Source organism: Solea solea, chromosome 11 (genome assembly GCF_958295425.1).
Source record: "Solea solea chromosome 11, fSolSol10.1, whole genome shotgun sequence".
NCBI lineage: Eukaryota > Metazoa > Chordata > Actinopteri > Pleuronectiformes > Soleidae > Solea > Solea solea.
In genome coordinates this window covers 19,087,853-19,115,837 of record NC_081144.1, presented here as the reverse complement: position 1 = coordinate 19,115,837, position 27,985 = coordinate 19,087,853, and the positions used below count along the sequence as shown (strand labels likewise).

The following is a 27,985-nucleotide window of genomic DNA, read 5'->3' as shown; positions in this document are numbered from 1 at the left end:
GTGTCGTCGCCTGCAAGACCTGCTGGCTGCTTTTAGTGGAATACGTGCATGAAAGTACCCCCCTCTCGGGACTTCTAGGGCCACTGTTGAATAGAAATGTTCACTAATCAGTTTTATTTTTCCCCTGACCCCACCGGAGCCCTTCTGCAGATTATTACACCTGATGTGTTGAATAAGCTTGGAAGGAGAGCTGCTGGTGGAGCTGACTGCTCAGTCTCTGGAGACAAACTGCTGGCTTCACTGTGAGGCTAGTAAAGTACGCTAGACGTCTGAGGTGTTCCATATGTGGTTTAAGTTCCAAATTGTTTCAAAGGCTGTAGACAACATTGCTTATTCTGGCTTTATTAGCTTAGTTTGGTCAGTGCGTAAATTTTTCAAACGGTATGCATCTAAGCAAGGGCTTCTGTAACTTTTTCTGACCTCAACAGAAACACATTAGGGACATGGGTAATTTCGCGTGACATTTCTTTCCATGGGACCTATTTGAAGAATTGAACTGAAAGCTCTCCAACTGTGCTAATACACTTTTAGTTCAAATATAGCACTGCCCAACTGCTGAATCGTCATCACTTTTTTTTTGCAGGGACACCCAAAATATGTCCCGGGTGGTTTTGGGCCCCCATTACTGCCTCAGCAGCAGAAGCTTTGAAGATGTCCAGGCCTGATGATTGCAGAGTGGACATAATTCCAAAATAGCTGACGAGGGATGCATGGATTTTTCATCACCAAATGAAGTACAAACTGCAATTACTGTGATTACTGCCACTTGCCTGTCAGGTAGTATTTTCACAAAAGTACTTCTTGTCACGGAACATTTATTATTTGCACACATGAAAATGCAGTTACTCAATGACACCCATGACAGACGTGTGCATGTAAGATACAGGAGAGACATTAAAAACAATACAGAAATATGTGCCCTAGTGAATGAGGTCTCCTGGTGACCACGTGTGTGAGAATACGTCCTGTTCAGTGTGCAGAGGAGTGGCGTGGCCTTCAGAAGCGCACACGTACCCTCCAAGAGTAGGTCGTGAGCACTTTATCCTTTTTCTTCACAATACAGGTGTACGTGCCTTCATTGATGGCGTTGGCCACTATGGTAATGTGGTCGTCTTTGAGTGAGATGTAGTTCGGGTGAGAGAATTCCAGCAGCTCCCCGTCTTTGTACCAGCTGGAATGGGAGTCAGGACGTTAGACGGTGCAGAGTGAAGTCATGCTGCAAGAGCAGTGCAGTTAGTGAGTACAAATAACTAAATGTGGCAGGATACTTACTATACTTTGCCTTTCTTTGACGCTATTTTCTTCCCACAGCGAAAAGTGAGCGTCTTTCCTTCGATGACCAGCTTGTGTTTGGTACGTGGAGGAGCGGGTGTGGGAGCCACAGTGGGAAAAGGGAATTCTGTAGATTAACAGGAAATATTCCACATTCAGAAGCACCAACATCACAGCTTTGATGATCTTCTGTACATACTGTCATCCTCTTAGGACCAGGTCATACGCTACGCAGAGGTACACTAAAGTGACGTACATTTGCCCACAGTGATTCACATGGACTCTCTACGGCAGTGAATGTGAGCATGCTCCCTGTAGCACAACACTCTCCAGTCCAGTTGGTGGCACGCTCTTGTTTAGGTCACAAGAGGCACCTAAACAAGACTGTAACCATGGAAAATTGCGGAGGTCCGTCAGTACCAAAACACGTACATTTCAACACTCCAAAAGAATACAAGGAAATACCAAAGAGGGGGAGTTCCAGGTAAGAAATTGCTGCCAGTGTCATGGAATATGAAACCAAGTATGGATGTGTTGAATGCTAGACTGAGTAATTTAGTATGAATGGAACCGCAAGCATGTAAACGCATGTGGATATGTGAAACCGCTCTCTGTGGAGATGTGATGCGGACAGAATAACTCGGCCATTAGTCCTATGTTATCGACATATTTTGTCACACTCCCAAAATAAATAGTGATCATACAAGCCTCTGATGCAAACCTCATCAGGTCAGTCAACCTCTGACCTGCTGGTGCCATGACTGCCTTATCAATACGATGAGTCCCATCTGGTTTCTGCCAAACACAACAGTCTGCATAGTGATCAACTCAAATTCTGCTTAAAACCAGTCACTCTCGTTAATGCCACAAAAATCCAAATTGACCTTGTGTGTCTCTAACCCTCAAGCCACAGTCTGAAATTCCAGCGGGTTTGGACTAACTCAGGAATTTTCCACAGCCGTACAACATCTCCCAATCAACAATGAGGAACAGATTACTGTGAGCCAGGAATCGTATCCTCTTGCTTCTCTCCATGCTGTCCCTTGTTGCTGACAAAAATCTCAGAAGGCCACAACAGTCTGTGAGCTAAGGTGGTTAAGAGGAGCCACTTCCTGTTTTGCAACAGAAGGCTTGGCACCAGCACATCCCACAATAAGCCTAAAGAGGCTTAAGCTGCTGATGCATTATCAATATATGGTGCAGATGAATGCATCAACAGGTAACTGTTATTCTGCAGAACTATATGCATTCCTCTTCAAATGAGATTCTTGAAAACCCCCATCACTGCTCTGCATGGCTGGACCTGTTGGCTCCCGTTGCCCCATTGGCAAACAGTTCACAGCAGCTCCTTGTGCTGCTCAATTGAGAGAAAACTCTGCTTTTTTTTCCCCTGGACTGCTGCTGTTTTCTGCTGCTCTGTCTTACCGTAACAGAAATCACAGCTGGAGGGGCAGTGCTTCTGCATCAGCCTGCGCTTGTTGTCGCAATAGCCTTTCCGAGCCCAAGCTGGACAGATAAATAACCGGTCCAAACATCCTGGAAGAAAGGAGGAGGAAACAACAGCTTTCAGTCAGCAGCAGAAGAATTTGGATCCTTGATCTACTTTAAGTTCCAATGAAAATGACTCACCATAATACACACTAATGGTGACTCATGAGGAGTTTAGCTACTATTCATTAATGCCACGTTGTCTTTTAGTGTCACTTGTCAAAGACTAGTCTTCCCCGTTTTTTTCTGAACAAAAATGCACTGCAGGTTTTGTATCTCTGGGTCTTTATTACTGGATCGACATGGATATCCCAGTGTTGGAATCGGACTACATAACATTTTTGACTTGCAAGATGGACACTGTGTCAGATTGATCACTTGATTTACTTCATTTAATTCTTCCCCTGACTTGGCTGAGACATGGAAGACTACATGACGGTCCAATCATAACTTCCAATCTTTCAAAACTTCAAAACAACTTTTATGACCTAAGAAATGGAGTCCAAGGCGTCGTGAATTGTATTCAAGACGTTTCAGTGCTTCACCTTGACCATGAATTGCATAATATCTTCCATTTACTACGTCTAGATTATTGTCTTGCGTGATTGGCTACGTCAGTACAAGATGTTTTTAGTGTCAAAACTAAAAAGTGAAACTTGAAATGTCATCGGGGCAGCCCATAGCTCATCTTGCATGTTACAGTGTCGTGACGTGAAATGCGTTTTAACCGTTAGAAAAAGTACCTCATATGGCAATCAGTGTGGCAGTTGCTGCAAATAAATTAGTACATCAGAGCCGATTAATAAAAAGAAATAGCCGCGGATCAGAAGGATCATGATCTGATATGTCCTGAGGATGGATTGCTTTCATACATGTTTAGGAATGTGACCACATGAATCCTCAGACTGCCTCCAAATGTGGATTCTGTGGTTGCATCTGAAGACACATTCAGGACTGATTGGACGTGATGTAGACGCGATCAGATCACAAAGAACAGATGTCAATGTGTGTGAACATACCATAAAGACGCTGTATACCCCACACGTCGTCCTGTGTGATTAGCTTGCGCCCCGTCAAAGTTGAATTGAGGTGCATTATAGCTTTCGAGTTCAAGGAGTGCATGAGTCCCAGGACGTGGCCAATTTCGTGAGTCGCCACGTGGACGAGATCCGTGAGCCAAACCCCTGTAACGAAGACACCGTGATTATTTTCGATTTTTTGCGACTTCAAAAACCTTCTTAAATATTATTGGTCTCAACAAACATGATTGAGACACATGCCTTTCTTCCAACTGAAGCGCATGTTTCCAAGAATCCAGTATTCATGGTCGTCAAAGTGGATCTCGCCTGTTGGCGGGAAGAATGCATGAGCCAGTTCTCCGGTGATGCCGTCGAAACAATGGTGCAAATAGGACTGCAGACAGTCTGTGTGGTTGACGGGGTAGAATCCTGCCAAAACAGAGAGAGAGAGACGCTTACTTCAGAGCTGAGGAGGGAAACCCTGACTCCATTATTTCTGCTCTGTGTAGACTACAGTGGGGAGGAGGGGTTGATGGATTACAAAAGACAGAGTTTTTTTTTTTCCTCCAGCCTTCAACGTGCAGGATGACAAACATTCCTCTTACTGTCACTCAGGATTTATGATGCAGGACCATGGCGTTTGCACCCAAAGGGACAGATAAAGCATGATTTAGACGGCATCGCCATTAGCTGACATGTATGGAGGTTGTTGAGCGTTTCATTTTTTTTCATTTAGAAATATGAATCACCCTGAATATAAGCTTGGTAATATAGTTGCAATGGTGTGATTTAATGATTTTGGAGCCGCACACAGAGAAAACCAGTAACGACAAAGCAGAAGTCTGGAACTCGGAGCCAAGGAACATCTGTTGAGGACTGATATAGCTTCATGCAGCGTACCCACCAATCTTAATGTCTGCTTCTTGGTCAGCTGGCACTTCTCTGAAGCTGAACGGCGAGACGTCGCTCCACATGCCAAAAGCCTTGGCGATGCCTCGGCGCGTGTCGCTGGCATTTATCAGGTTCGTTGGGAAGGAGAGCAACCTGCTCAGAAACAACAGCATTGTGTAGTTAATACAGGGCCCAACACACACATTGTTAATAGGTCTCTAAACACATCTCTCCGCAGCAGAGGGATCTGCCAAAACACAATGGCTACTGTTCAGACGGATCAGAATTCCCACAAGCCTTGGAAGTACAGCTCATTTCTGTGACTTTCTTATGCTGTATATCAGCTAATAGTTGTACTCATGTTGATTCTTTCACTAAAGATCAAGTATGAATTTCTTAGTATCAGGTGCTATCAATACCACAACTTTATCAAGTCAGGACTCATTATCCACGTTTTTGTCGACTGTCCTGTCAGTTGACGGGACATTCTAGCACGAACCGAAAACAGTTTGAACCTCTGTAGGTTTGTCTAATTATCTTCTGAAGGACTCAGATTTATGGGATTATCATTAAATAGCTCCAAAGAGAATAAAATATCACTGGGACTACTCCAAATAGTTTGTCCAAATGTTTTATAACCAAGCAATTGCAGGGCATTCCAGTGTATGCGTCCTAATCTACAACAAATGCAAGCAGATGTGTTCTTCTTCCGTTCTTCTGCCTCTCTTTTCTACAACAAAGCTTCTGCTGCATTAACTAGAAGAGGAATTTTTCAAATCAATTACTTGTATGTTAGTTTAAGCTTATCCCATTTCAGCTGCTCCGGGGTCAGGGTGTAACGCTTGTTCCTGGACAGGTGAAGCACTTGTGACCGGGCCTCTTTGCGGATCCCGATGAGCAACACAGTGGTGTAAGCTTCTTCCTTGGACAAAGAAAAACCTTTAATTAATCACCTCACAGTGAGAAGCGTAGTTAAAATAAAAAAATGGAATCTTGAGACATCTGTAACTGGTACTGCGCTCTAATTGAAAGAGGATGCAGTCATTAAGCTTTTGAAGGAATTCAATGAGGGACGTTAAATGCTTTGCTTATTACAAGTCTTTGACTTTTGTGGCTGCAGGCAATAAACCACATTTGTTATCCTGACAGTTTAGACTCTGCTCAACAGTTGTAATTTCTGCATTTTGCGTGTGAAAGGTGTGTTAGATTGTTATGCAGGGATATTCCATCTCATCACAGGAAAGTGATGAGCAGTAAAAGTGCTTTTTAAACTTTGAAGCTAGGTCGTATGAGACGACTCTTTGGGGATGGGCATCGTCTCCAAATAATCAAACCCGGATTTTCTTCCTTTGAAAGACTGTTGATGGGAGCTCTACATTTTACTGCTTTCATAAATATTCTGCAACTGAAGTCAAGTTGTGGTTTGTCTTGGCTGCAATGCTCCGTAATAGAACTTGCACCAGTTGATAAAATCTGTAACTTTTTATGAAGATGGGTTTAAGTGATAAATCCACTTTCCAGTGCTTGAAGTCAGGCTTCGTTCCTGACCCGAGGAGGATGTTCTGTGCAAAAGAACATGAAGACCTTCAATCTATTGATGAATTTATTGCAGATTGAAAGCCTGAAATATGGTGATAATTATTCACTATTTTATCCCTAACCCTCTGCCCTTACGTAAGTATGACTGATGCACATAAACAGTTAAGGTCTCAGACTAAGTCTTTGAATTGTCTGTCAAAGTTGGAAAATTTCTAAGAGGCTTCAGGCTGCATCAGACCACACAGAAACATCTGAAATGTCAAGCTTTTACGAACAAAACTATTACTTTTATTTAATAGTACATTGCAATGAAAATCACTGTGATGGCCCATTTCAAACCTACATTGAAAAAAGGTTACATTCATTCACACAAAAGTAATTGAGTTGCCTCCATACATCTTGATTAATTTGGATGTTACCAATTTAACAATTTTCAACCATTTTGCTTTTTTTTTTTTTTTTTTTTAACTTGCTCAATACTTTTCTGAAAACACAGGGGGAAAGCTGTAGGTTTTCAGAGTAAATATATTAACTCCCTCCCCTTTGTATTCTACACCATATCCAGTGAGGACAAGCAGTACTTCCTTCATTTCCTTACCAAAATAGTGAAACAGACGCAGGCAGTCTGGCAGACTGTCTGACACTGCTGCTGGACCGGAACAATGTCTGGCCAAAATTATTTTTCTATACTGCATTTTAATGTTGAGGTAACTAATTGATGCAGCAGTTGTTTTCAACACACTGGAGCCTTGTGTTCAGTGACCCTTGAGGTGTTTATTAATATTCACTGCAAATCTAATCTCAAACACTGGTAGAAAAAACTATAAACCATAGGCACTGAAGGCCCAAAAACCTCTGAGCGAGTGCTGACTCTGGGGAGTAAGGATTTATTCTCAAATACGAGGAAGGAGACTCGTCAAAAAGGCTGTATTTGGACACATCATTATTCAGCCATTATACAAAAAACTTTTGTAAATAAGTTATGTAATCCTCCACATCAGGCTGCAAGTGACTGACATTAATAGGAGTGTGTGGTGGTTGGCAATAATAAGTTGCTGAGTTGCAATTCAGTGAAGGTATTACAGTTCAGGGATCTATTGCTTTCTAGGCAAATGACATGAATTCATCCAACATATAAATAAGACCAAACACTGATTGAATGTAATGAACATTTAAGGGAACAGAGAGGAGTGAAGTTGCATGGACAGTAGACGTCCCTTTTAAAGGTGTTTAAAAGCTGCGAGGACTTCCACTGAATCAAGTGAAATGACATTATGAATGAATGAAATAGACCATTGTTTGTCATGACATCGTCTTTACACCTCCCGAAGACCATTCTTAGTCTTCACTTAATGTCATTTTACTGGCACAACCTGTTCAGAAAATGTATTTAATTGTCTTTATCTAGGCTTCTTAACTAAATATTTGCATGTTGCTATAATTGTGATTTTATAATTGTAATTTGTATTATGCGTTATGAGTTGATTTTGAAACTATAGGACTAAGAATTATAGAATTATATCATTATATCTGGTAATGATGTTGAAGTTTATGGCAAAAAGGAATCTTGCATTAGAGCTTAAAACGAATACAATAGTAGTAGAGGACAATGGACAAGACTAATCAATTTAAACATTTTTTTATTACAGTGTTAAATACGTGTATAATGTCAATAGTGTTAATGCCGAATTTCAAAGTAAACCTTTAATGATAAAAAAACATTAACCCTGAATCACTCCTCTGATGCAACTTCACAGAAAATGATATTAAATGTTAAACAGTAGACATTTTGACTGTAGTTTGGTGTGGGTTTTTTTTTTGCCCCTGAATTGTTGCACAACTTAACGTTTTTAAACCAGACGCCTATCACAGTGTGAGTGACAGATATTTAACTTGTGATGAAGTGATGAAGTGGTCACAGCATACCTCTAACCTCCAGGAGGGAAACGCTGTGGTTTGTTGCATCCCGGCGAACAGCAGAGTGAGCAGCGCGGCAGCCAGCAGAGGAGCGAAGCCCCACTCTCCTCTCCGTAAACTTGTGGGAGTCTGACAGTTCACCATGGCTGCGATATCACACCTCCAGCAAAAAATATATAATTATGATAGAAAAAAAAATCCCTTCGCGAAGATTAACACAGATTAATGATGAGTGCCTGCGAGTGCTATTTCCTTTCCATTGCACATCTGCAGTTATATTAGCCCTTTGTTTACCTATAGTGGTGGCGTGTGCAGCGGCAGCAGCAGCAGCAGCGCAGTCCAGCCTGCGGACCGGGTAGTGAGAGTTGTGCAGACTGCATCAACTCGGCTCGACTTGGCTCGCCTTGGCTCGGCTCCGTGCGCCTGCCAGTGGCTGGTTTCACATTACTGCCGCTGGGGCAGGGGGTCAGCGTCGAGACAATCTAATGAAAACCAAACGTCCCTGTCCATCAAACAGCTGGAGTTTAAGCAGAATCAGATGCTTGATTAAGAACACGACGTTTAGAGGTTTATGTGTGGAGGGAATTAAAGGGATAGTTCAGAGTGTGGCTGCATAGATAGTATTTAAAAAATGGACGTAGGCGTTTGGCTTTAAAGTGAAGCTCAGGAAGTAGGACGAAAGTAGGAGCTTCCCACAAGGGGGCGACTCTGCTCGCTGCATATTATTTTTCGTTTGGAAGTCTAGCGTAAAATGAGGCCACTTGTAAGATCAGGAAACATTTTCTTGAGGATTCAATCATTAGTTTAGATTTTGAAAAAAGTTTTGTTCTCATTTAGAGGAAATAAGATGATAAAGCACGGCACATGTAGGTGTCTGGTTGCAGTTGACATTCCAAATTTCTGGTTGCAAAGACTGACATGGTGCTGATCAAATCACTAAGCTTCAGAATGGGAGTTTGTTTTGAAACTGGAAGCTTACGTCCATGTTTATACGAAGTCTATTAGCTGACTGTTGACATACAGTATAATAGGCGATTCTGCAGAGAAAAGAGCTTGGGACTGAAGACATGGCTGCCAGCAGGGACGGTGGTTAAAAAAAGGCTAGTGTGTAAGAATTTATGACACCTAAGATTGCAGATTGTAATAAACAAAGGCCTCCTCTGTTCATCTAGTGACAGACCACCTCCCTGAACTTCTTTTTTCCATGTTTGGGAACTTCAAACAACATTTAACGGATCATTACCATGATCCCTGACACCTTAACCAGCAGTAAAGATTTAACCAAGTCATCTTTCTTTGAGGATTTGCTTGTTTTTGTTGTCATTATGTCATTTTCATCGTTAAAAAGCAGGTATGTGAGACTCTTGGCCTGTGATATATTTAATATTCTACAATATTATGAATGAAATACGCTTTATTTGTTTGAAATTTGTGTTGCAATTGACTTTTAAGGCCCCCTTGGTGTGGTTCATCCACTTCATGTGAGCAGTTAGGTCGCCGGCATCCCGCCTATAGAGGGCGCCCATTTGCCACACAACATGATGACCTGAGCATAGGTCATTAATATGATTTCACCCTCAAGAGAATGCTGCCCTATGCAGTTGCCCTTGTGGCTCATTTCACGTTCACCCCTCGATCTCCCAAGGGAACTGGGAACAATGGTGGCTTTTGCATGAAAAGCAAAAGACGGCGGCCTCCATAAAGCAATGTCCTTGGCTAAAAGGCTTATTGTATATTGTATGCATGCTAGTATTTTCAATGTCGACTAATAAAACCTCCTAACATACACATTAGACCTTTAACAAAAGGCTCAAAATCTAAACCATATCTTAAAGAATATGTTCACCAACAGCGTTGTGTAATTTTATATGTATGAAAAGTGCTATATATAGTACTATTTGGTGGGCCACTATTTGAGTAATGTGTCAATTCCTCATACAACCACACTTCAAAAAACAAGAACTATACCTTTAAGTGGTGAAGTTTTATCCTTGTCACACTGTGACATTCACAGTTTGAGGTGGCAGAAAACAAACTATGTTTTTGGAATGAGGGAGAATTTTATAATTTATCAACCACGGCCTCAACTTCACACGACCCAAGACTCTTTACAAAATCCAGTGTTTTCCTTTACTTGGATGTTGCCACAAAATATTCCAGGTTTTCAACTAAATGTGCATGTAGCTTTAATTTCTTTTTTTTCTTCCTTCATAAATTTTTTTAAAGCACTTTTCTTGTTTAGTTCTATGAAACGTCAAAATATTTAAACAATGTCTGTCCTGTCTGTGATTTGTATTTGTTTTGTCCAGAAAGGACATTTTGACATAAACATTGCAGATTAATTTACAGATTACTTGCACGGACATGGAAAAGTTGAGTTTGTTTGAACTACCTTTTTTTTTTTTAGAAATAGAAATGACACTGGGGCCCATGTGTAGGTGATGGGTTAACCTTGTTTATGTCCTTACAGGCACATTATTATGTTTTTTTAGTTTTTCCCTTTACTCTAGTGTGTTAGATCATTTTCTTTCCAGAGGTGGGGGCAAACCTCTATTTTCCCATGATGCTCTGCAGCTCCTCTCCTCTCTCAATGCTTAGTAAAACCTACTGCTCTACATTTAGTCCTGAGATTTAATTCATTTTGCTTTAAATTAAATCTGTATAGCACAACATGAAATGACCCCATTTTCCCACAATATGAAAGAGTAATGTGTTTGAAAATATACATTAGCCATAACATGAACAGCAGGTTATTTCAATGTTGTGGCTGATAATGTTGTAGTACATGCTACCTGTCTCAAGACCAAATTGAAGTTCGAGACCACAAATTATTATTGTGATTTCATGGATAACTTTTATCTTCATCTAGTATGTTGAATGTTTTGATAACAGCTGATACTGCTCCCTGTTCTGTTATACACAAAGTAAAGTTAGGTTCATGGAGATGAGGAGAAGCTGTGTGTTCATATGGGTGGAATGAAAATGTCACCAAATTGCCTATTGTAAAGTTAAAGTTAATTTGCTCAAAAACATTGTAAAGTTGTTCTGCGGTAAACAGACCAACTTTCTGCTCCCTCACTTTGGTCACTCTGTGACAGCAGAGTGGAGATACCTTACAGATATTTCAACAGGTAAAATGGGCTGAGTGTGCTATAATGTATAAAAAATATTACCCCCAAATGAAACTAAGTGATTTCAAAGCAAAAATATCTCCTCAGCTCCAAGCTAGGAGCCAAAGTCAGTTTTTGGCAACTGGAATACTACATTATTGTGTCCATTAACCCTTTACAGGTATTTGAATGTGTAAAAGGGGCTGAGTGAGCTATAATGTTTAAAATATGTCTGTTCCTCAGTGAAGCTTAGTGATTTTGAAGCACTCGAGTTCCCTCAGCTTCAAGGTAGGAGCCCAAATCACATTTGCAAACTGCATGTTATTGTGTGCATTTGCCCTTTACAAGTATTTCAATATGGGAATTGGCTGAGTGTTCTATAATGTGTGGAATATGTCATACGCCAATAAAAACATCTGAAAATAGTTGTAATTACAGTAGTTCCAAGCATAGACAAGTATATCAGACATACCAAGCAAATACGGATATTTACCAAAATATACCTTTTTTGGCACGACACCGGAACCATATGCAGGGGACGCTGTTCCTTCGACCGCTGTGTACTGTTGCACTTCGAGCGGAGGAAATAGAGGAAATGGCGTCCGACAGGTACAGTAGAGAGCAGCAGTATAAACAGTGAGCAGTCAGACAAGTGTCCTCCAAGTTGTGACGTTTACTGTTAACGCTCCGTCCACTCACCGTGCCGGGCGCTGCAGACACACAAATATGTTTATAAGCGGAGAAAAGCCCTGGTTGATTTGGATCCTGACGACATAGGTGGTAAGAGCTGCTGCTTTTGACCCAGTGTGGAGAACATTAGCTCGGGTGCTAGCCAGTTAGCTTTAATCCCATAATCTTAGTCGCCAATCTGTGGTCGTTTGCTCCTTTGATATAAATGGGTCTATGTTTTGCCTCTCCAATTATCCGGTTTTACCCCAGGAGTAGTTTCCTTAGCGTTTGAGAGACGCTTGTATTTAGGAAATGTCAACGTGTTAATACGTTAAACAAGTAGCTGCTGTCCAACTGTGAAACCACTCAGTTCACTTTGAGACTGAAGTGTCAAAATCGCTTTTGTCTCTTTAATGTTCAGGTTACTGATCCCGGGAAGCACCAGCTTCTGGCTCTGGCCTGTCGGGGGACTATTTATTGAAAGATTCTCACTTTTCACAACTGTCTTGCAATTAACTCTCAGATTGAATAGGAAGTGTGCTTTCAGTTTTAGGTACATTGGGAAAGTGCATCAGAAAATCACGTCTTAATAGGGCTAACACGCATTGTAACGTCAGTAAGAGATCATTGTAAGTTAAATTTTCCTCAAATTTCCCCATAACTGCCGACTAGGAAGCTAACTTAAGCGTCATGAGTGGAGGGATATTTTATTTTTTAAATGTTGGTGCTTACACATGTCAAGGCTGTTGTGATATACGTTTGATATATTGGAACTGTTACCCATGGTATATCTTGCTTTGTCACTCATTGTAATTTTCCTGATTTGTTTTTATTCCTACAGCAACATCAAACTTTGATATTTGGGAAGATTTTAGGTACTCAAGAGACATTGCTGAGGAAATGGCCAATGAGCAGAAGCAAAGCATGGCCGAAGCATTTGCTCTGTCTGGATCAAATGGTCACAATGGCCAGCAATGGCAGACTAGTGTGAATCACTTAAATCACCCTCAAGGCGCCGACCACAGGTCGAGGATGTCCCGCGTTGCCTCAGATGTCAGGCATAAGGGTGCAGCATATGTGCTGGCACTAAGACCGTGGAGTTTCAGTGCCTCGCTTACGCCAGTGGCCCTCGGCAGCGCCTTGGCGTATAAACTGGAAGGCTCTGTGGACTTGGTTATCCTGATGGTGTGTGCGGTGGCTGTCCTTGTTGTCCATGGGGCAGGCAACCTTGTTAACACCTACTATGACTTCTCCAAAGGGATTGACCACAAGAAAAGCGATGACAGGACTCTTGTGGATGAAATACTAGCACCGCAGGATGTTGTTAAGTTTGGAGCATTGCTATACTCTTTAGGATGTCTGTGTGCGACTCTGCTCTACTTCTTGTCTACACTTCGACTCGAACACCTTGCCCTTATTTACTTTGGGGGCCTCTCAAGCTCTTTTTTATACACTGGAGGTGAGTATATTATTAACTGTAATCTCTTGGATTGTTGCCTCATTGTTTGGAAACCACCTCAGTCACTAAAAAGCACTCACATTGTCTCACACACAGACCAGGGCATCTTGTGTAACATTACATTTAGTGGCTAAAGGTGCCTGCAAAAGGTGTGAAAAATAAGGAGCTCCCTTAGAACGGTACACAACATCATCATGAATAACTGTTTGGCCATGTTTTATTACCAAAGGGCAAAAAACAAACTGATTTAAAAGTGGACAGATCATTGGCTAATTTCACAGGCTCACTAAAGCCTGCACAGGTAAAACTGAAACTGTCTGCCTGACTTGATATTAAATAATCAATCGACCTTCCACTCTATCAACATCATGAAGTAGTGCATGTTTGGAAGTGGTTAAAGTGTGCGATCATCACTGCCTATGACTGGAGGGGTGTACACAACTTCCACCACAGTCAGAATTGTATTTGTTACAACAGAAATGCAGCTGGTTTTGATGATGGGTTGCTACAGAGTTTCAGTAAACTCATAAAAGGTCTTTATAGTTATTTACTACGCAAAGTGTGGAAAAAGGAGGGAAAAAATTACCCCAATGATGTCATTATAATCAGGGTTACATTCTTGGGGCATTATGAGATGCATAGAGTCCATTTCTTTTTTTTAATTAAAAAAAGATTATCTCAGTATCTGCAGTATTGATTTAACTGTTTTTTTTTTAAATTGTAATGTCTAGAGTTGTTCAAGTGCCTGCATTTTAAGAGAATCTAACACTAAATTCCTGAAGTATTTCTTTAAATATTACCACAACAGGTGGTCAAACCTATCAGAAGAACTGTAACATAGAACCTGTGAGTGTTTGAGTAAACACCACAGTTGACCTGGATTTGCATGTTTGTAGCCTGAGGGATGAAAGAAACAGATGAAGTAGCCGTTTACTTTGGACTTTGATGACAAGATGTTGACATCCACTCATCCAAAGCTTAAACACGTGACTTATGTTTACTCTCTTCACCTAGGTATTGGCCTCAAGTATGTGGCGTTGGGAGACGTGGTGATCCTCATCACCTTTGGTCCTCTGGCTGTCATGTTTGCCCACGCGGTACAGGTTGGCTACCTATCAGTGCTGCCACTCGTGTACGCCGTCCCACTTGCCCTCAACACAGAAGCCATCCTCCACAGCAACAACACCAGAGACATGGACTCTGACAAGCAGGCCGGCATCGTCACCCTGGCCATCCTCATAGGTCCCACACTCTCCTATATCCTATACAACCTCCTGCTCTTCATCCCTTACGTGCTTTTTTGCATCCTTGCCACCCGTTACACCATCAGCATGGCGCTGCCTCTGCTCACACTGCCCATGGCCTTCACTTTGGAGAGGCACTTCCGCAGCCGATGCTACGCCAAGATCCCTCAGAAGACAGCCAAGCTCAACCTCCTCATGGGACTTTTCTACGTGTTCGGGATCATTCTGGCGCCTCCTAGCAGCTTGCCGCTTCTCTGATTCATTACCTCTAATAATTAAAACGTTGTTGTTTTAACACAGAATTGATGACGTACCTCCCTGTATATTTACAAAGTTATGTGAGAAGACATTCACTGGCTTTAATTTATTGTTTTATATGTTGAACAGATATTTAGTTTAGGTCCTCCTCAGTGAGAACATAATCAATTTAAAAAACATTTTTTTGTTTTAAGCCTGCTTTAATGTGTTTGTAAAAGTGAGAAATTTATTTTGTAGAGGTGGGCAACATTTTCATTTTTTACAGACCATAGACCTACAGCTGCCATGACACAATGATACAACCAATAAACATGTTCTTTTCACCACTGTACTCACAGTATGGAACAAATAGTAATTTTTTTGTTTAATGTATTTTTTCTTCTGAGGAGCTAAGTAATATTTTATCAGATTGTAATAAAACTCACTGCTGCAGATGTCCTATGTCTCTATTTTAATCATTATTTAATCTATATTTATGATAGTCTAATCAGAGACATGTAGAGTCTTACTAGTTTAAAGGCCCGTTGTATAAAATGTTGGTGAAATTATTTTCATATGGCAGAAATTGAAGCCAAAATGGTTATACTTGTAAGTAACTCAGGAGCTGGGTCAGCTCTACAAAAGCCACCATTTTGGACCACCACGTTTTTATAGTAGCCCACAAAGGACCTACTAAACATCATTTGAGTTATGACACTGACTGAAGGAAGGTGAGGTGTGGGATATTCAGCTGCAACATGCAACTTCACTAATAAATGTTGCTAAATATTACACACTGTACCTTTAAAGCTTTGCATTAAGCTGACTCAGTCTATCAGCTCCTCAAGTGGTGTGTTTGGGATGATACTGAGTGATATGTTTTACATCACGTGGAGGTAGACATCAGCAAACTTCAGGAATTATTCCCAGTTCTCTGCATAATTAACCTAAAGTCCTGAAATATAAGTGAAGTAGTGAGTTACGGAAACACAGAAGTCGCACACTGGAGCTTTAATGCCAGTTATGCACAGTCTGAATTATGTTTTCATTAAAAATGAACAATATATGTAGTGTAACATAATATGACAGCACTTTTATCACCAAATAAATCAAATTCTGCTGGACCACATAAATGAGAACAGAACTGTTTGAACTGCATGGTGTTCTTAAAGTGAAGGCCCTTGTTTCAGTCAACAAGCTGCCATGTGCAGGTGTTGATCCTGTATCAGAGAGGAGGCACTGGCTTGTGACACAGTAAATAAATAAAAATCCCCACAGGCTCAGTTGTTTTCATTGAGTATTTGCTTTGTATTGTTAGTTAAAATTTGCAATAAGAAGGAACTAACATGTGTAGCGGTGTGTTTGTCAACAGGAGGCGGTATTAGTAGAATGTTAGGCCTCCACAGCTTTTATAAACTTTATGTAATTCACCTTAAAAAATACAGTATGTTACTCATTCCATGAAGAAAATCCCTGAGATAAGAAGGCAGAAAGCAAACATAGTTTACAGTATCTTGTTTAGTTTTTATGTTGCTATGTGCATGCAGGTTCATGACAATAAAAACCAGCTCTTTCACATGAGTGACAGTGTTTGACTGTAATTATACTGAAGTTGTATTTCCCTCAGGTCTCATAATAAGCTGACTTCCCTCTACACCTGAATATGGTTTCCACACATAGCCTTAACACACCTGTGACACATGACTTGACTTTATAACAGTTAAAAAAAGGTAAACATTTACAAGAAAATAAAAGGAACTTGAATATGTGTAGTGGTATATTTGTCAGCAGGGGGCAGTGTTTGAGAAATGTTAGACCTGCACTACTGTTAACAGTATTGTGTAATAATGTAATGCACGTTTTGAAAATACAGCACATACACAGTGTGACACAACAATTATTTCGCTAAGGCTGGATTTCCTTACAGTAGCGCACCATTCAAATGACCATATAATTTGTTGTATGATTTTATTGTGTCCCTCTAACAAAATGTACTGAAATAAGATGGCAAGAGGCACAGAGTGTGATGCAATATAACACAGTAGTGACAGTGTATGATTGCATTTATACTTTAATAGAATTTCAGTGAGATGTTTATCCCGAAGCCTCGTTTGTTGGTTGTGTGCAATATTGTGGTTTCCACCCATTGCCTTAAAGACATGGGCGACACATGACCTGGTAAATGAAAATGTCTCTCCTACTTCATGTATTTGATTAGTGCTGACACTGGTTGTTTTCAAGTATGTCTTGTACCTTGAAACTAAACCTTTATTTAATTTATTTATTTTGAACAATATACAAATCAACAGCAATAGCAGTAATTGCAAACAATAATAATTGATCGTCACAGAATAAAGGTGTAAAAAATTATCAAATATGAAAATAAAACAATATAATACAGAAGATAAAAAAGATCAAAGAGTTTTTTTATTTGCTATTAGGAATTTGTATGCAGGCCCTTAGGGTCAATGGTAACAAAGAGTGACAAGGAACACTTAAATATAATAGGACAAAGAAAGCTGTACAATACAAACATTATCATGAAATAAAATAGAACACTAACTGAACACAATGTTCCTTTCATATACGAATATTGCAGTTCTAATGCACTTTGTTCCTGTCTGATAGTGTGAATAGGAGGACTGAGGTAAACAGTCTCTGTATGACATATATACAGCACACCTATAACCCTTAACATGAAATTAAACCTATTTGTTTTTAACAATATACAAAATAACAGCACATATGAAATAAAATAATTGATCATCGTCGGATAAAAATTAATATATAATGAAAGTATGAAAAAACAATGGTTAAAATTAAATGAGTAAAATAAATAGGTATAAAGAAAAAGACTGACCCTGTACATCCAATGTGCTTTTCCACAGCAGCCATTTAATTAATGATGGTTGTGTTGCATTTATTTTCTTCAGTTTCACTGGAGTTTCCCTTCATTGTCACAATACCCTAGCGTACATTATTGGGACACAATCATTGTTAATAAGAGTAGTAGCATCTGTGCTTTTCCTACTAAAACATGTTAAAATGGCTGCTGGGCAAAGGACACATTCTCTACTAGTTTAATACATTATTATGTTGTTGTTTATTAGGTTTATTTACTTAATTACAGCATTTATTACAACAAGAAACCCGAACCAGATTGAGTTCAGAAAGTGTAGTGGTTATTCCGAGGGACACGTGAAGGCAGCGTCGGCTGTGACGTGATGCATGGGCGTGTTGTGATGGCTGTCTGCTGCAGAGCCGCTCGGTGTTTTAAATACTTACTGCTCCTAAAACAAGTAATGTCAGTGCCGGTGGTGGACGACGACACGGGATTTCAGTTGACCACAAAGTAAACAACCGTGACAAAGGCCCGGTGAGTAGCTACAGCGGCACAGAAGCTGTGTTTTATGCCATTAAAGGGTGGACAGACGTGAGTTAGCTAGCTAGCGTGAATGTAACGTAAGACAGGGCTACTTGTCCGCACAGTCCCACACACAGACCCACACACACAGTCCTACACACAGACCCACACACAGACCCACTATCAGCTCGCTGAATATGGTTCACACGTTTGTGCTAGAGCCATGATTTACATGTGAAGCAGCCACAGAGTAGAGGTGTATGGTTGGTGGTGACAGGAAGCAGTTGATAGCAATGAGGTTTACGTAGGTCAGCTGTCACTGGGCGTAATAAGACATACAGTATACGTTCATTAAACCCATGAAATGAGCCTCAGTGTCAGTCACCTGTGTGTCCTTTTCATACCGTGTATGCAGCTGCCGGGAACACAAGTGACTACAGGGCTACGTTTTCAACGGGGTAAAATTCACATGACACCATCAAACCATTTAAGTACCATTGTGTTGGATTTAGTGGCATCTAGACGTGAGGTTGCATATTGCAACCATTGACATTCATTAGTTGTTAATTGATGTAATGATTAGGGCTTCAACAATGAATCGTTTAATCAGTGATGATGCCGATCATGGGATGTTTTGCTCCCCTATGACAGTATTTTCTACATTTAGGTTAATCAAGAAAATAATAGACTGAATGACTGGAGCAACATTTGTCCACAGTTTTTTTTCCTGAGCTCACCTTTGACCTGACATGTGTTCAGATCATGTTGATGATGTTGACGACATTCAACCCTTCACACCTGTCATCCCCGCAGCTCTGTGGTTGTGGTAGTGGTGAAGCAGAGCCCAGCTGTGGGTGGACACAGTCAGGGTTACTCTCAGCCACTCTTACTTGGGGAGCAAAGTTTCAGTCATTTGCTGTTTCTTGTTGTCTTGTCCTGTTGTCCCATTTGGGCATGTCTAACATCACTGTAATCAGGCTTCAAATGCTTTCTGGCTTACATCACAGAAATGACTTGTGGTTCTGAGGAACAGCCGGTCAGCTGATTTAATCCGAGGAGAAATGGGGGAAATATTATGTGGAAATTCCCAAGGTAAGATGTTTAAACATTCGGTGGGATTTTTTGGACATGGGTTCATATATCATACAAATGCAAAAGAGGCATGTGGCTGTGAATCATCTTTTTAATAGCACTAGTTTAATGGGGGCTGTTTTTGTTTGTATTTTGAATAAACTTTGAATAGCCCTCTTCCTGTAAATTCTCAGTCCCAAGCTACAGCATTCCCATATTTCAATAGTTACCCCAGTCTGATGACTGCCATGTTCACACAGTGTTTTTGTGTGTATGTTTTTAGAGGAGGAGCTGTGTGAATGAAAACTTCTTTTTATATAATCTAGACCAACTAGTCTATTACATGGACAGTAGCAGCTTTATTTGCAAGATAGGAGAGTGGTGTGATAAACGTCATTATAAGCCTGTGTCTCAGCCGCTTCCTAAACCCTTGTCTTTTCATTCACTATTCATTCACTGGCAGTGGCAATTGTACATTAATGCATGTGTGCCAACATCAACAGAATGCTATAGATATTGTTAATATCTCCCACAATGAAGAGCGTTGTTCCAGGCTAGAAAAAGCATTGTAAACTGTAACTACTGCTTACCAAACCAGTGTTTGTATCTAAACTTATACTTAAACATATCTCAGCTTCATCATGTGCTGAGTGTTGACGTAGTGTGATAAGGCCAGGTTGCAAGTGATCATAACATCACTTATTATAATATAGGTCACATATAGGCAGGCCACAGTCCGGGTCCGGACCCAGACTCTGTCCTGTCCAGACCCAGAGCCGCAACCGACATTGAGTTTTAATCAGGTTTGGCGGAGACTACATTTTACACAATACACCAGACTTCTTCACAGAGAAGTCTGGTGTATTTAGCAACAGCACTGCTGCAGAAAGCCTCGATAAATCTTAGAAATCATAAATCTTATAGCTTATAAATCACACCCACCAATTTGCAGCGATAGCTTCCATTTCTATTCTATCCTATGCTTCATTGTATTCAAATATTAGGTTTTATGTTGTTGTTGATGATGCATGCTAAATTGTTTCAATGCAATCATGATCTCGTCATAGTAAGATGCTGTCAATCGTGATCTGCAAAGTATCAGAACTGAATGGGATTAGAACATTATGGCCAGTAAACAGGACATAGCTTATGTTGTTGTGTGAACAGATTTAGGTCCCCACCCATAACATAAGGTATACTGGAAAAGAAACACATGCATACATGCACGCAAACTCTGCCTCTACCATAGTGTGTGAGCCTGGAAAACACTCTGGGTTGGTATTGCCAGCTCACCAGCAGCAGCAGTGGCACAAACCAGTTTGCAACAGAAAATAAGTGAAAACTATCAGTTACCCATTCATCATATTCTCCTCCAACCCCACCTCTTTTTTTTTGTTGATTTCTCACCCCCCAAAAACCCCCCAAAAATCACCCAACTACATCCAGATCCTCCCCCTGACACACATGTGCCCCTCCCCCCTCCCCTATGTCCTCTGCTTGTCTTCTCAGTGGCAGTAGGCATGTTGTCCCCGCGGGCAATGAAGGAGACGGCTGTACATCCTTCCATAGCGCTTGATGCACATGTTTTCATATACACCGCCTCATCAAAAAAGGGTCAGCTTCACGCCTAGTACTGGAATATAGCATCAGAGGTGTCCTATGCACAACAAAGCCCATTGGCCTGTTTTTAATGCGAGAGCAAGAGAACGTCGACCTGAATGCAGAGCTCGTTGAGCAGCCACTCTTCCTGGCCATCCTCCTCCCTCTCCTCTCCTCTCCTCTCCTTTCCTCTCTCCTCCTCCTACACGCTGATAATCCTTGCTGACACAACACACAAAGGACTAAATGCTGGCTGCATCTTCCAGCAGCGGGGCTCTATCCTCTTCCTCCTCCAGCTTTGATCCTCTACAGCTACGCTATACGCATGTACGGCAGGACATTGCATGCAGCTGTATATCACATCTCAGGAATACCGGCCTGACCGCCCTCCTCCCCCTCCTCTGCCCCCTGCATCCCCTCCTCCTGCTCAGCCGGCTCGTTAAGACAGTGTATGAGAACACGGCTCGAGCCCCGAGGAGGGTTTTTTGTTGTTTTACTGGGAGCCGGTGTTGCCACACTGGTAGTGAATTTCTTTCTCATCTTCTGATGCATTTGTGTAGCAAGAGGTACAGGAGCCGCTTCCGTTCTTTTTCTATTTTTGTCGGTGTCTTTATTCACCCTGCTGCACATCACTATACCAACAGGTAAACCAGATAAATAGGATATGCTTTATTTATCAAGTCATTCATGTCAGTCTTGTCCGTTTGGGTATTCACTTCATTTTTCTGGAAGACCATGAAAAACATGTTGATGCTGTTGATGGCAGAAAATGTATTCTTCATTATAGCTTTTTAATATTTGAAATATTTGAAAATAAGATGGCGTTTTGAAAATACTCATCAGCAATGCAATGTTCTAATTCCTTTAATGAAACATGGCTGCTTCTGACATGTGAAGTGAACCAGTATGCTGATCTCACTGTTTACTATCACAGAAACGTGTTGACCATGTGCAAAGACATCAGGCATGAACCTTTATGTGTCCATGCCAAATGTTATTACCATCTGTACTAAAGGCAGCTGAACTTGTAATGTCATACTTGTCCTACTTGTGATCTGCCAGTAATCTGCCACTGCAAGTGATTTGGGGTTTCAGTAGGTTGATTTTTGATTGCAGAGAGTGCAGTTACAGCACAGTCATACAGCATATAGTATGGCCACAGTGCAGTGAGAATCAATATCAAATAGATCTTAATCACATAGTGTACTTGTAGGATTCGTTTAAGAAGGATAATTGTGTTGCTGATAAAAGTGTATTTAGTTTCATTTCCCAAGACCTCTCTGACCTGAATGAATTACTCTATCAGGTTTAGCCTAAAGGATGAAAGCTTTTAATGTTTGCCTCAAATGAAGTGCGAACCTAATGTGCAAGTACCAACATTATGCTTCTTTATTGACATTTGACATGCTGTTTGACTTGAGGTCAGTTTGCAGTTTGCACTTAAAGTTGTGTGAATCAGGCTCAGCTGGAGAAAAACACCTAAGATAACACTTGATAATCTTTGTCTCCCCTCACAACTGATTATGTGACACAACAATGCCTCATGTTTATACAAAGTGAAGTATTTACCGAAAACACAGTCCTCTTGTGTAGACTCACAACATTTCTTTTGTGTGTGATTTCTTTACCTTACTCAGCCAACCTTCTTCCATGTATGAAGTGTTTTTCAGATAATGTAGTTCCGCCTGTTGTCCTTGAATAACAAAAAAAGATTAACCAGGCAAAGCAGAAAAGAGTTGCATGTTCCAAATCAAAGAGCAAAGTTCAAGTCAATCCCAATACTAAGAATCTGCCAAAAAAGGGTTCATTCCCCTCTTAGCAGGATGAGTGCTCCATAGGATTTCAGATGTCCCTGTGGGTAGACCTGGGATAACAGCAGCCCAAGGCTGGTGGTGACACAACAAACTGGGAATCATATAGCAGCCAACATGTTCAAAAGTAGGCTGAAGATCATGGAGAGTGAGTACAATAATTCTCAATAATATATAGGTTGATAAATTCTGCATGGTGTCAAATGTAGAGTTAGTGTATGTTTTGTAGTACATTTTTTTTTATAGGTTTTAGGGATAAACGTTTGTTGTCAGGAGCAGTTCTGCTGCTATCAAGAAGTTTTATTTCTGAGTATTATGTTGTGGCTTTCATGTGTTCTAAGGACGGCGTTGGAAAAGAGAAAAAAATACTTGATTTGAAAATGGCAATGTAGCTCACAATCTGTTTGTTTTAATAGCGGAGTGCTTGATTAAATGTGATCATGATGAATTATTTTCCACACTCAAGGGTTGCTTTTCACAGTTGTATTTTCTTATAAAATTATATTTGGATTGGGATTTGAGAAAGGCTAGCTTGGCGAGCGGAGGAAATCATTGTAAATGTGTTATTTACTCAGAGTCCATATTGATTTTCACCAAAGTCCTCTGGTCACCAGATGGGTCTGACATGAACCAGTTACAGCAGGCTGATAGGAGGCTGGTGAGGCTAAAGTCATAGAGCCTGTGTTTAGATTACACTTAGCATTTACTGTAGGCCTCATGGACACAGCACACAAAAGAACCCCAAATACAGGGACACAGTCATTTCTTATTAGATATTGGAGCGAGGATATAAGCCAGTCAGACCACATGTCACAGGACACACAGCCTTAGAAAGCCCCAGGCAGTAGCACATGTTTGCTGGCACTAGTTCTGCTTGTAATAATAATACTACTGACTCATTTTCCATTTAGAAACTGCTTGGTGACAATTATGAAAGTGCTGAAATGGATCTGCCTGTTGAACAGTCGATGTATGTGTCCTCCCACCAAAGTGAAATCACGTTGTTCCTTCGTCATGTTCCATGAGTCTTATGTAACACTGGCTTACAGGTTCATGTGTTCCATTTTTACATTGATTCTTAAACATTTTGTGTGATCACTTCAAGCCAACCAGTGTGGCTGGTATCTCGAATCAATTGGTCCTGGTTCTATTTGATATTGATTAATTTAGAGATATTTCATTGGTTTGCAATATTTATGCAGATGATACAGAAAAGTATATATATGTTAAAAGACTGGTTTAAGTATTTTATAAATTGATATTGGATCTTTCAAATGAACTGGCAAATCAATTTGTTTTTTAACCTAGACCTACTTTGTCAGTGCAGTCACTTATACCTCATTCCCACTGGTAATAAAAAACCCCTGTTAAATCCTAATATTAAACGGGATTTTTGTCAGTGCAAATATGTTTAATCGGCATTCACGCCCAGGTCAAATCAGCCTGGGTGAATGCACTCATTTCTTCTTCATTTGCTCCATTTTGCCAGTGAGCTGCCATTTCTAGTGTAACATTACAATACGCACTAATGTTTGTAGCAAAAATGTTTTTTTAAGTTTTGGACAACAGGAACATTTATTTCATCAGTCACAACATTTTCTCTTATATTGTTTTTTCATTGTTTCTGGCACAGCTGTGACATTACACTTCACACACAGGTGATGCAGGGGTGACAGAATACACGTCACAAGGCAGAACAACCTGAGGCAATGGTTTCACCTGGGTGTTCCCGCTAATTTTATTGAAAAATAAAAATGCAGATCCACTGTCTCACTGGTCAGAGATTGTGATCACATTAGACATGTTGGTTTCCAAGTTGTGCTGCTCTGGTCACATATAGTGGAGGAATTGTGCACATACTGTATGTGCTTTACAGCCCAGCACAGGTGTGTGGTACATCCCTACTGGAAAGATGATTAAATCCTAAGTAGCCACTTGCTGAGACTACAGATTTGCAGTTTTATTTGATTCTTCACTCATATTCAGTACAAGAAATATTACAATTCTTACAATAGCCTATAAAGAATTGTTGAATAATACTAATGGGATGTTTGTATATTGATTTTATTATATAGAAGTTAAGATGTAAAAAGACAAGGAGATCAGAATATATTCCAGAGCAATTTTGTGAGTGTGCACATTTATTGTTTTGGTGTGTGAGTGGATTAGTGTTGTGGCCATATGCTTGATTGTTTGTGTAAAGGAGTTTGACATACCCCCCCCCCCCCCCAGACTGGCCCTCAGCTGTGTGTATGACAAAATCCAGCCCATCTGTTAGTACAAGCACGGAGCTGTAATCCTGCCACTCTTAGCCCTCAGTCGCATATTGGCAACGACATTTCAGCAACACAGGTGGCATGGTCATGGCTGCCCACACACACACACACACACACACACACACACACACACACACACACACACACAAACGCTCATGCGCAGCTGCATGTGTTGTATATTTGCCTGCATTGTTCAAATAAGGTGACCTTTCCCAATCAGGTACCTGGAAGGCTGCTGATGAGATTGTAAAATTCACTGCCAAAATGTTTGTAACATTTTGTTAATATTGGATATTTTGAAATGTTAAAATCTCCAGAATCAAAAATGTATTGCTGCTGCTGATTTCAGTATAGCATTTATACCAATTGTCACTGATGGGAATATCCTCATCTGATAGTATCACTATCTCTTAGTAATCTGTGAATGTTTCACTACTGCCATGCTGCAGTAATCACGTCAGCTATGTGGACTAATTCTATCCTCAAAGAAGCATTTTAACTAAGTCATCTGGGCGAGTCAGTTCTTCCTGTATGGGAGCAGAACATTTGTTACACAGTTGTAACATTATGTTTTTAAAAATGCATCAACACACATCTATGTTATGAGCAGCTCAGTTGTTCAAAAGGGGTTAGCAGCCTTTATCATGTAAGGTGTTGTGGTATTGAACCACCCCAGTTGCTGAACTATAAAACAATCAGAACAAACTCATCAGTCATCAGGTCCACAGAAACAGTTCTGGAATTTGTCCTGATTGTTGCTGGAGATAAGCGTTACACACATGATATGCAAATGCCTAAGTGAACGTAGCAGAGAACACTACACAAACATAAACAGTATTTTATGTTTGTGAGCACAAGTTGCTGATAAAACTTGCATGTTGGCAATTTTAGTACAGAGGCAAAAAGATGAAGCTGACAGTCAGAAATTGTGTCTTTGTAGATGTATGATAGAAGCTTGATGTATGGCTACAGTTAACCCCTGAATGCCCTATGTTGTGTCTGCGTGTCAGTTGTGTGTGTGTTCAGCCTGAATTTGAATGTAGATGATAGGTGAAGTGTTTTGGGTTGCAGCCCCCCCAAGTTTCTGAGCTGGCTCGATGGCAAATACTAATTGGACACAATATTCTTGCCTTTTTTCTTTTGGTTGAGATCAACTTGGCATTTCCTGCTTCCATCCACACCCAGCATGCTGGGATCTATGTGCCTGTCACAGCGTCTCTGTTTGCATGTTGGAATGTTCAATGAAATTATTTTTCATTTCTTCTACTACTACTAATAAAAATGAGTCTTCAACACACTTCAAAGCCCTACGTCACAGTTGAAGTCCTTTTCAGGCTGTTATTTTGGGCAGAAAATGGAGTACAATCCTATTCTTCCTTCCTTTGATCCCCTGTATTCTATTAGCATATGCCTTTAATACCTACACACTAAATAAGCATGCAAATGCAATCTTGCCACATTAAATACATTTGTCCACTGTATTATGGCACAATTTAGTAAGTATATTTGACTGAACTGTATTAAAGAGTACTGGGTGAAAACAACCTGATGAAGTGAGGTTCATTTGCATTTCCTAAGGATATTTTCTATGCAAATGTGGATATATTTCAAAACCACGTTGAATAATGTGGAATGTTTCCTTTCGACATGAACATTTATAGATCATTTACTGGAATTTCTTTTTCCACAGAAAAGCCTCCATTCTCCTTTGTCCTTCTAATTTAGATCTGTGGTTCTTGTAAACAGGGACATGATGGATTACCACCACCATCTGCTAGGGAATGTGGTCGTTTGTGTGACCCTTTAAAGACGGTTCAGACACATTGTTACCTGACATGTTCTCATTGCTGAGTATTTTTTTTACCTTTTCAGATTGTCTCACAAGTGAAGGGTTATGTTTTAAAATACCTCCTGTTAGGGTGGTAATGGCATTGAATGCAGCCATTAGGCTGCCCTGTTATGGATGTGATGTGCATGTATATTTGTCAGGTCAGGGCTTGATAAGCTTGCTAGGGCATAGCAGTTGAGTCCAGCTGCTCTCTCCAGAAATGTGCCATGACACGTACCAAGGTCTCCAGCGAAATATTCAGCAGCAACCCTGCTCAGAAAACTGAGACATATGGCATGTTGCTTCATGAGTCCCTCAACAGCCACTGACAGACGACACACATGTTGTTTGACTACTGTGATTAAAGGCAGTGGCATGGTCCCACTGAAGCTACTTTAAGGCTGTGGCATGAAGGCTGGACAAGTTAGTAAGGACCAGTTCAGTTACCTCCATCTGTCTGAGTATAAGTAGCATAACTCAAAAAGTAAAGGATCTATTTTGTTTTTGGAGATTAGTTTATTGACCAGGAAAGAAATGATTAGACTTTAATGATCTGGACACAGATTTTTTATTTTTTTTATTTATCTTGCGATAAGGTTGTCCTGACACTAGGAAACTGAGTGTTAAAGTTAAAACATGTAAATCCATTTTTTTTAGCACATTTTAACTTTGCTAACTTTAAACTTGTATTCCAATATCCCTTTTCTTTGCTGCCGTCTTTTTCTACATTTTCATTGAATTTTCTTCTTCTTTCTCTAGTTTCCCCTGATCTGTTCCTGGAAACCCCCCTGGTGCCCTCTCTACCTGCAATACCATCAGCGAGAGTTGGCCCCACCTCTCAGAAGTCCCAGAGGCGCAGCAGCAGAAGTGACAGCGCTGCCAGGCCCCGTCCGTCGTGCTCAGCCCTCAGGCCAGGCCCCAGCAGAGGCAGCATGGAGGTTGGCATGCGCGTGGTGCGTGGCCTGGACTGGAAATGGGGAAACCAGGATGACGGCGAAGGCCACATGGGCACTGTAGTGGAGATCGGTAGGCAGGGAAGCACAACCACACCAGACAAGACAGTGGTGGTACAGTGGGACAGTGGCACACGGACCAACTACCGCACTGGTTACCAGGGTGCCTTCGACCTGCTGCTTTACGATAATGCTCAAATCGGTAAGAACTCCAGACATCAGTTGTACATACACTGTG

At 40.7% G+C, this 27,985-nt stretch overlaps 3 protein-coding genes across 7 annotated transcripts in view; 2 read left to right on the top strand and 1 right to left on the bottom strand.

The window, feature by feature from the left end:
• Positions 1–6: 6 nt before the first annotated feature.
• mmp23ba (matrix metallopeptidase 23ba) lies at positions 7–11,848 on the bottom strand. The gene is made up of 10 exons (XM_058642435.1): positions 11,730–11,848; positions 8,421–8,608; positions 8,136–8,286; positions 5,456–5,592; positions 4,684–4,823; positions 4,041–4,208; positions 3,780–3,944; positions 2,698–2,808; positions 1,273–1,399; positions 7–1,171 (listed from the first exon to the last, which is right to left on the bottom strand). The coding sequence occupies exons 1-10, from the start codon at positions 11,763–11,765 to the stop codon at positions 997–999; spliced, it is 1,398 nt and encodes a 465-aa protein (XP_058498418.1). The 5' UTR covers positions 11,766–11,848; the 3' UTR covers positions 7–996.
• A 51-nt stretch (positions 11,849–11,899) lies between these two features.
• Positions 11,900–15,300, top strand: ubiad1 (UbiA prenyltransferase domain containing 1). The gene is made up of 3 exons (XM_058642436.1): positions 11,900–12,016; positions 12,747–13,364; positions 14,379–15,300. Exons 2-3 carry the CDS (start codon positions 12,806–12,808, stop codon positions 14,864–14,866), a joined length of 1,047 nt encoding a protein of 348 aa, XP_058498419.1. The 5' UTR covers positions 11,900–12,016; positions 12,747–12,805; the 3' UTR covers positions 14,867–15,300.
• A 2,771-nt stretch (positions 15,301–18,071) lies between these two features.
• The window catches only part of mib2 (MIB E3 ubiquitin protein ligase 2), a 38,341-nt gene continuing 28,427 nt past the window's right edge, over positions 18,072–27,985 (top strand). For 2 of the 5 annotated variants that reach the window (XM_058642374.1, XM_058642372.1), the window contains exons 1-3: positions 18,072–18,221; positions 19,217–19,301; positions 27,554–27,949. In XM_058642374.1, coding sequence (XP_058498357.1) covers positions 19,271–19,301; positions 27,554–27,949 — 427 coding nt within the window. In that variant the 5' untranslated portion in view covers positions 18,072–18,221; positions 19,217–19,270. Of the gene's footprint in view, positions 18,222–19,216; positions 19,302–21,403; positions 21,524–22,754; positions 22,839–27,553; positions 27,950–27,985 lie in introns of those variants that run through there. The other 3 variants (XM_058642375.1, XM_058642377.1, XM_058642373.1) reach the window with 3 other exon arrangements.

Bases quoted from the DNA above. Each gene is read 5' to 3' on its own strand.
- mmp23ba (XM_058642435.1), bottom strand. From the start codon at position 11,765: ATGGTTCCGGTGTCGTGCCAAAAAAGGTATATTTTG. The intron at 8,287-8,420 runs GTAAACAAAGGG...TTTTTGCTGGAG, and splicing joins TGCACACGCCACCACTATAG to GTGTGATATCGCAGCCATGG. The intron at 4,824-5,455 runs GTAATTGATTTG...GTTTCTGAGCAG, and splicing joins AAGCTTAAACTAACATACAA to GTTGCTCTCCTTCCCAACGA.
- ubiad1 (XM_058642436.1), top strand. From the start codon at position 12,806: ATGGCCAATGAGCAGAAGCAAAGCATGGCCGAAGCATTTGCTCTGTCT. The intron at 13,365-14,378 runs GTGAGTATATTA...CTCTTCACCTAG, and splicing joins CTCTTTTTTATACACTGGAG to GTATTGGCCTCAAGTATGTG.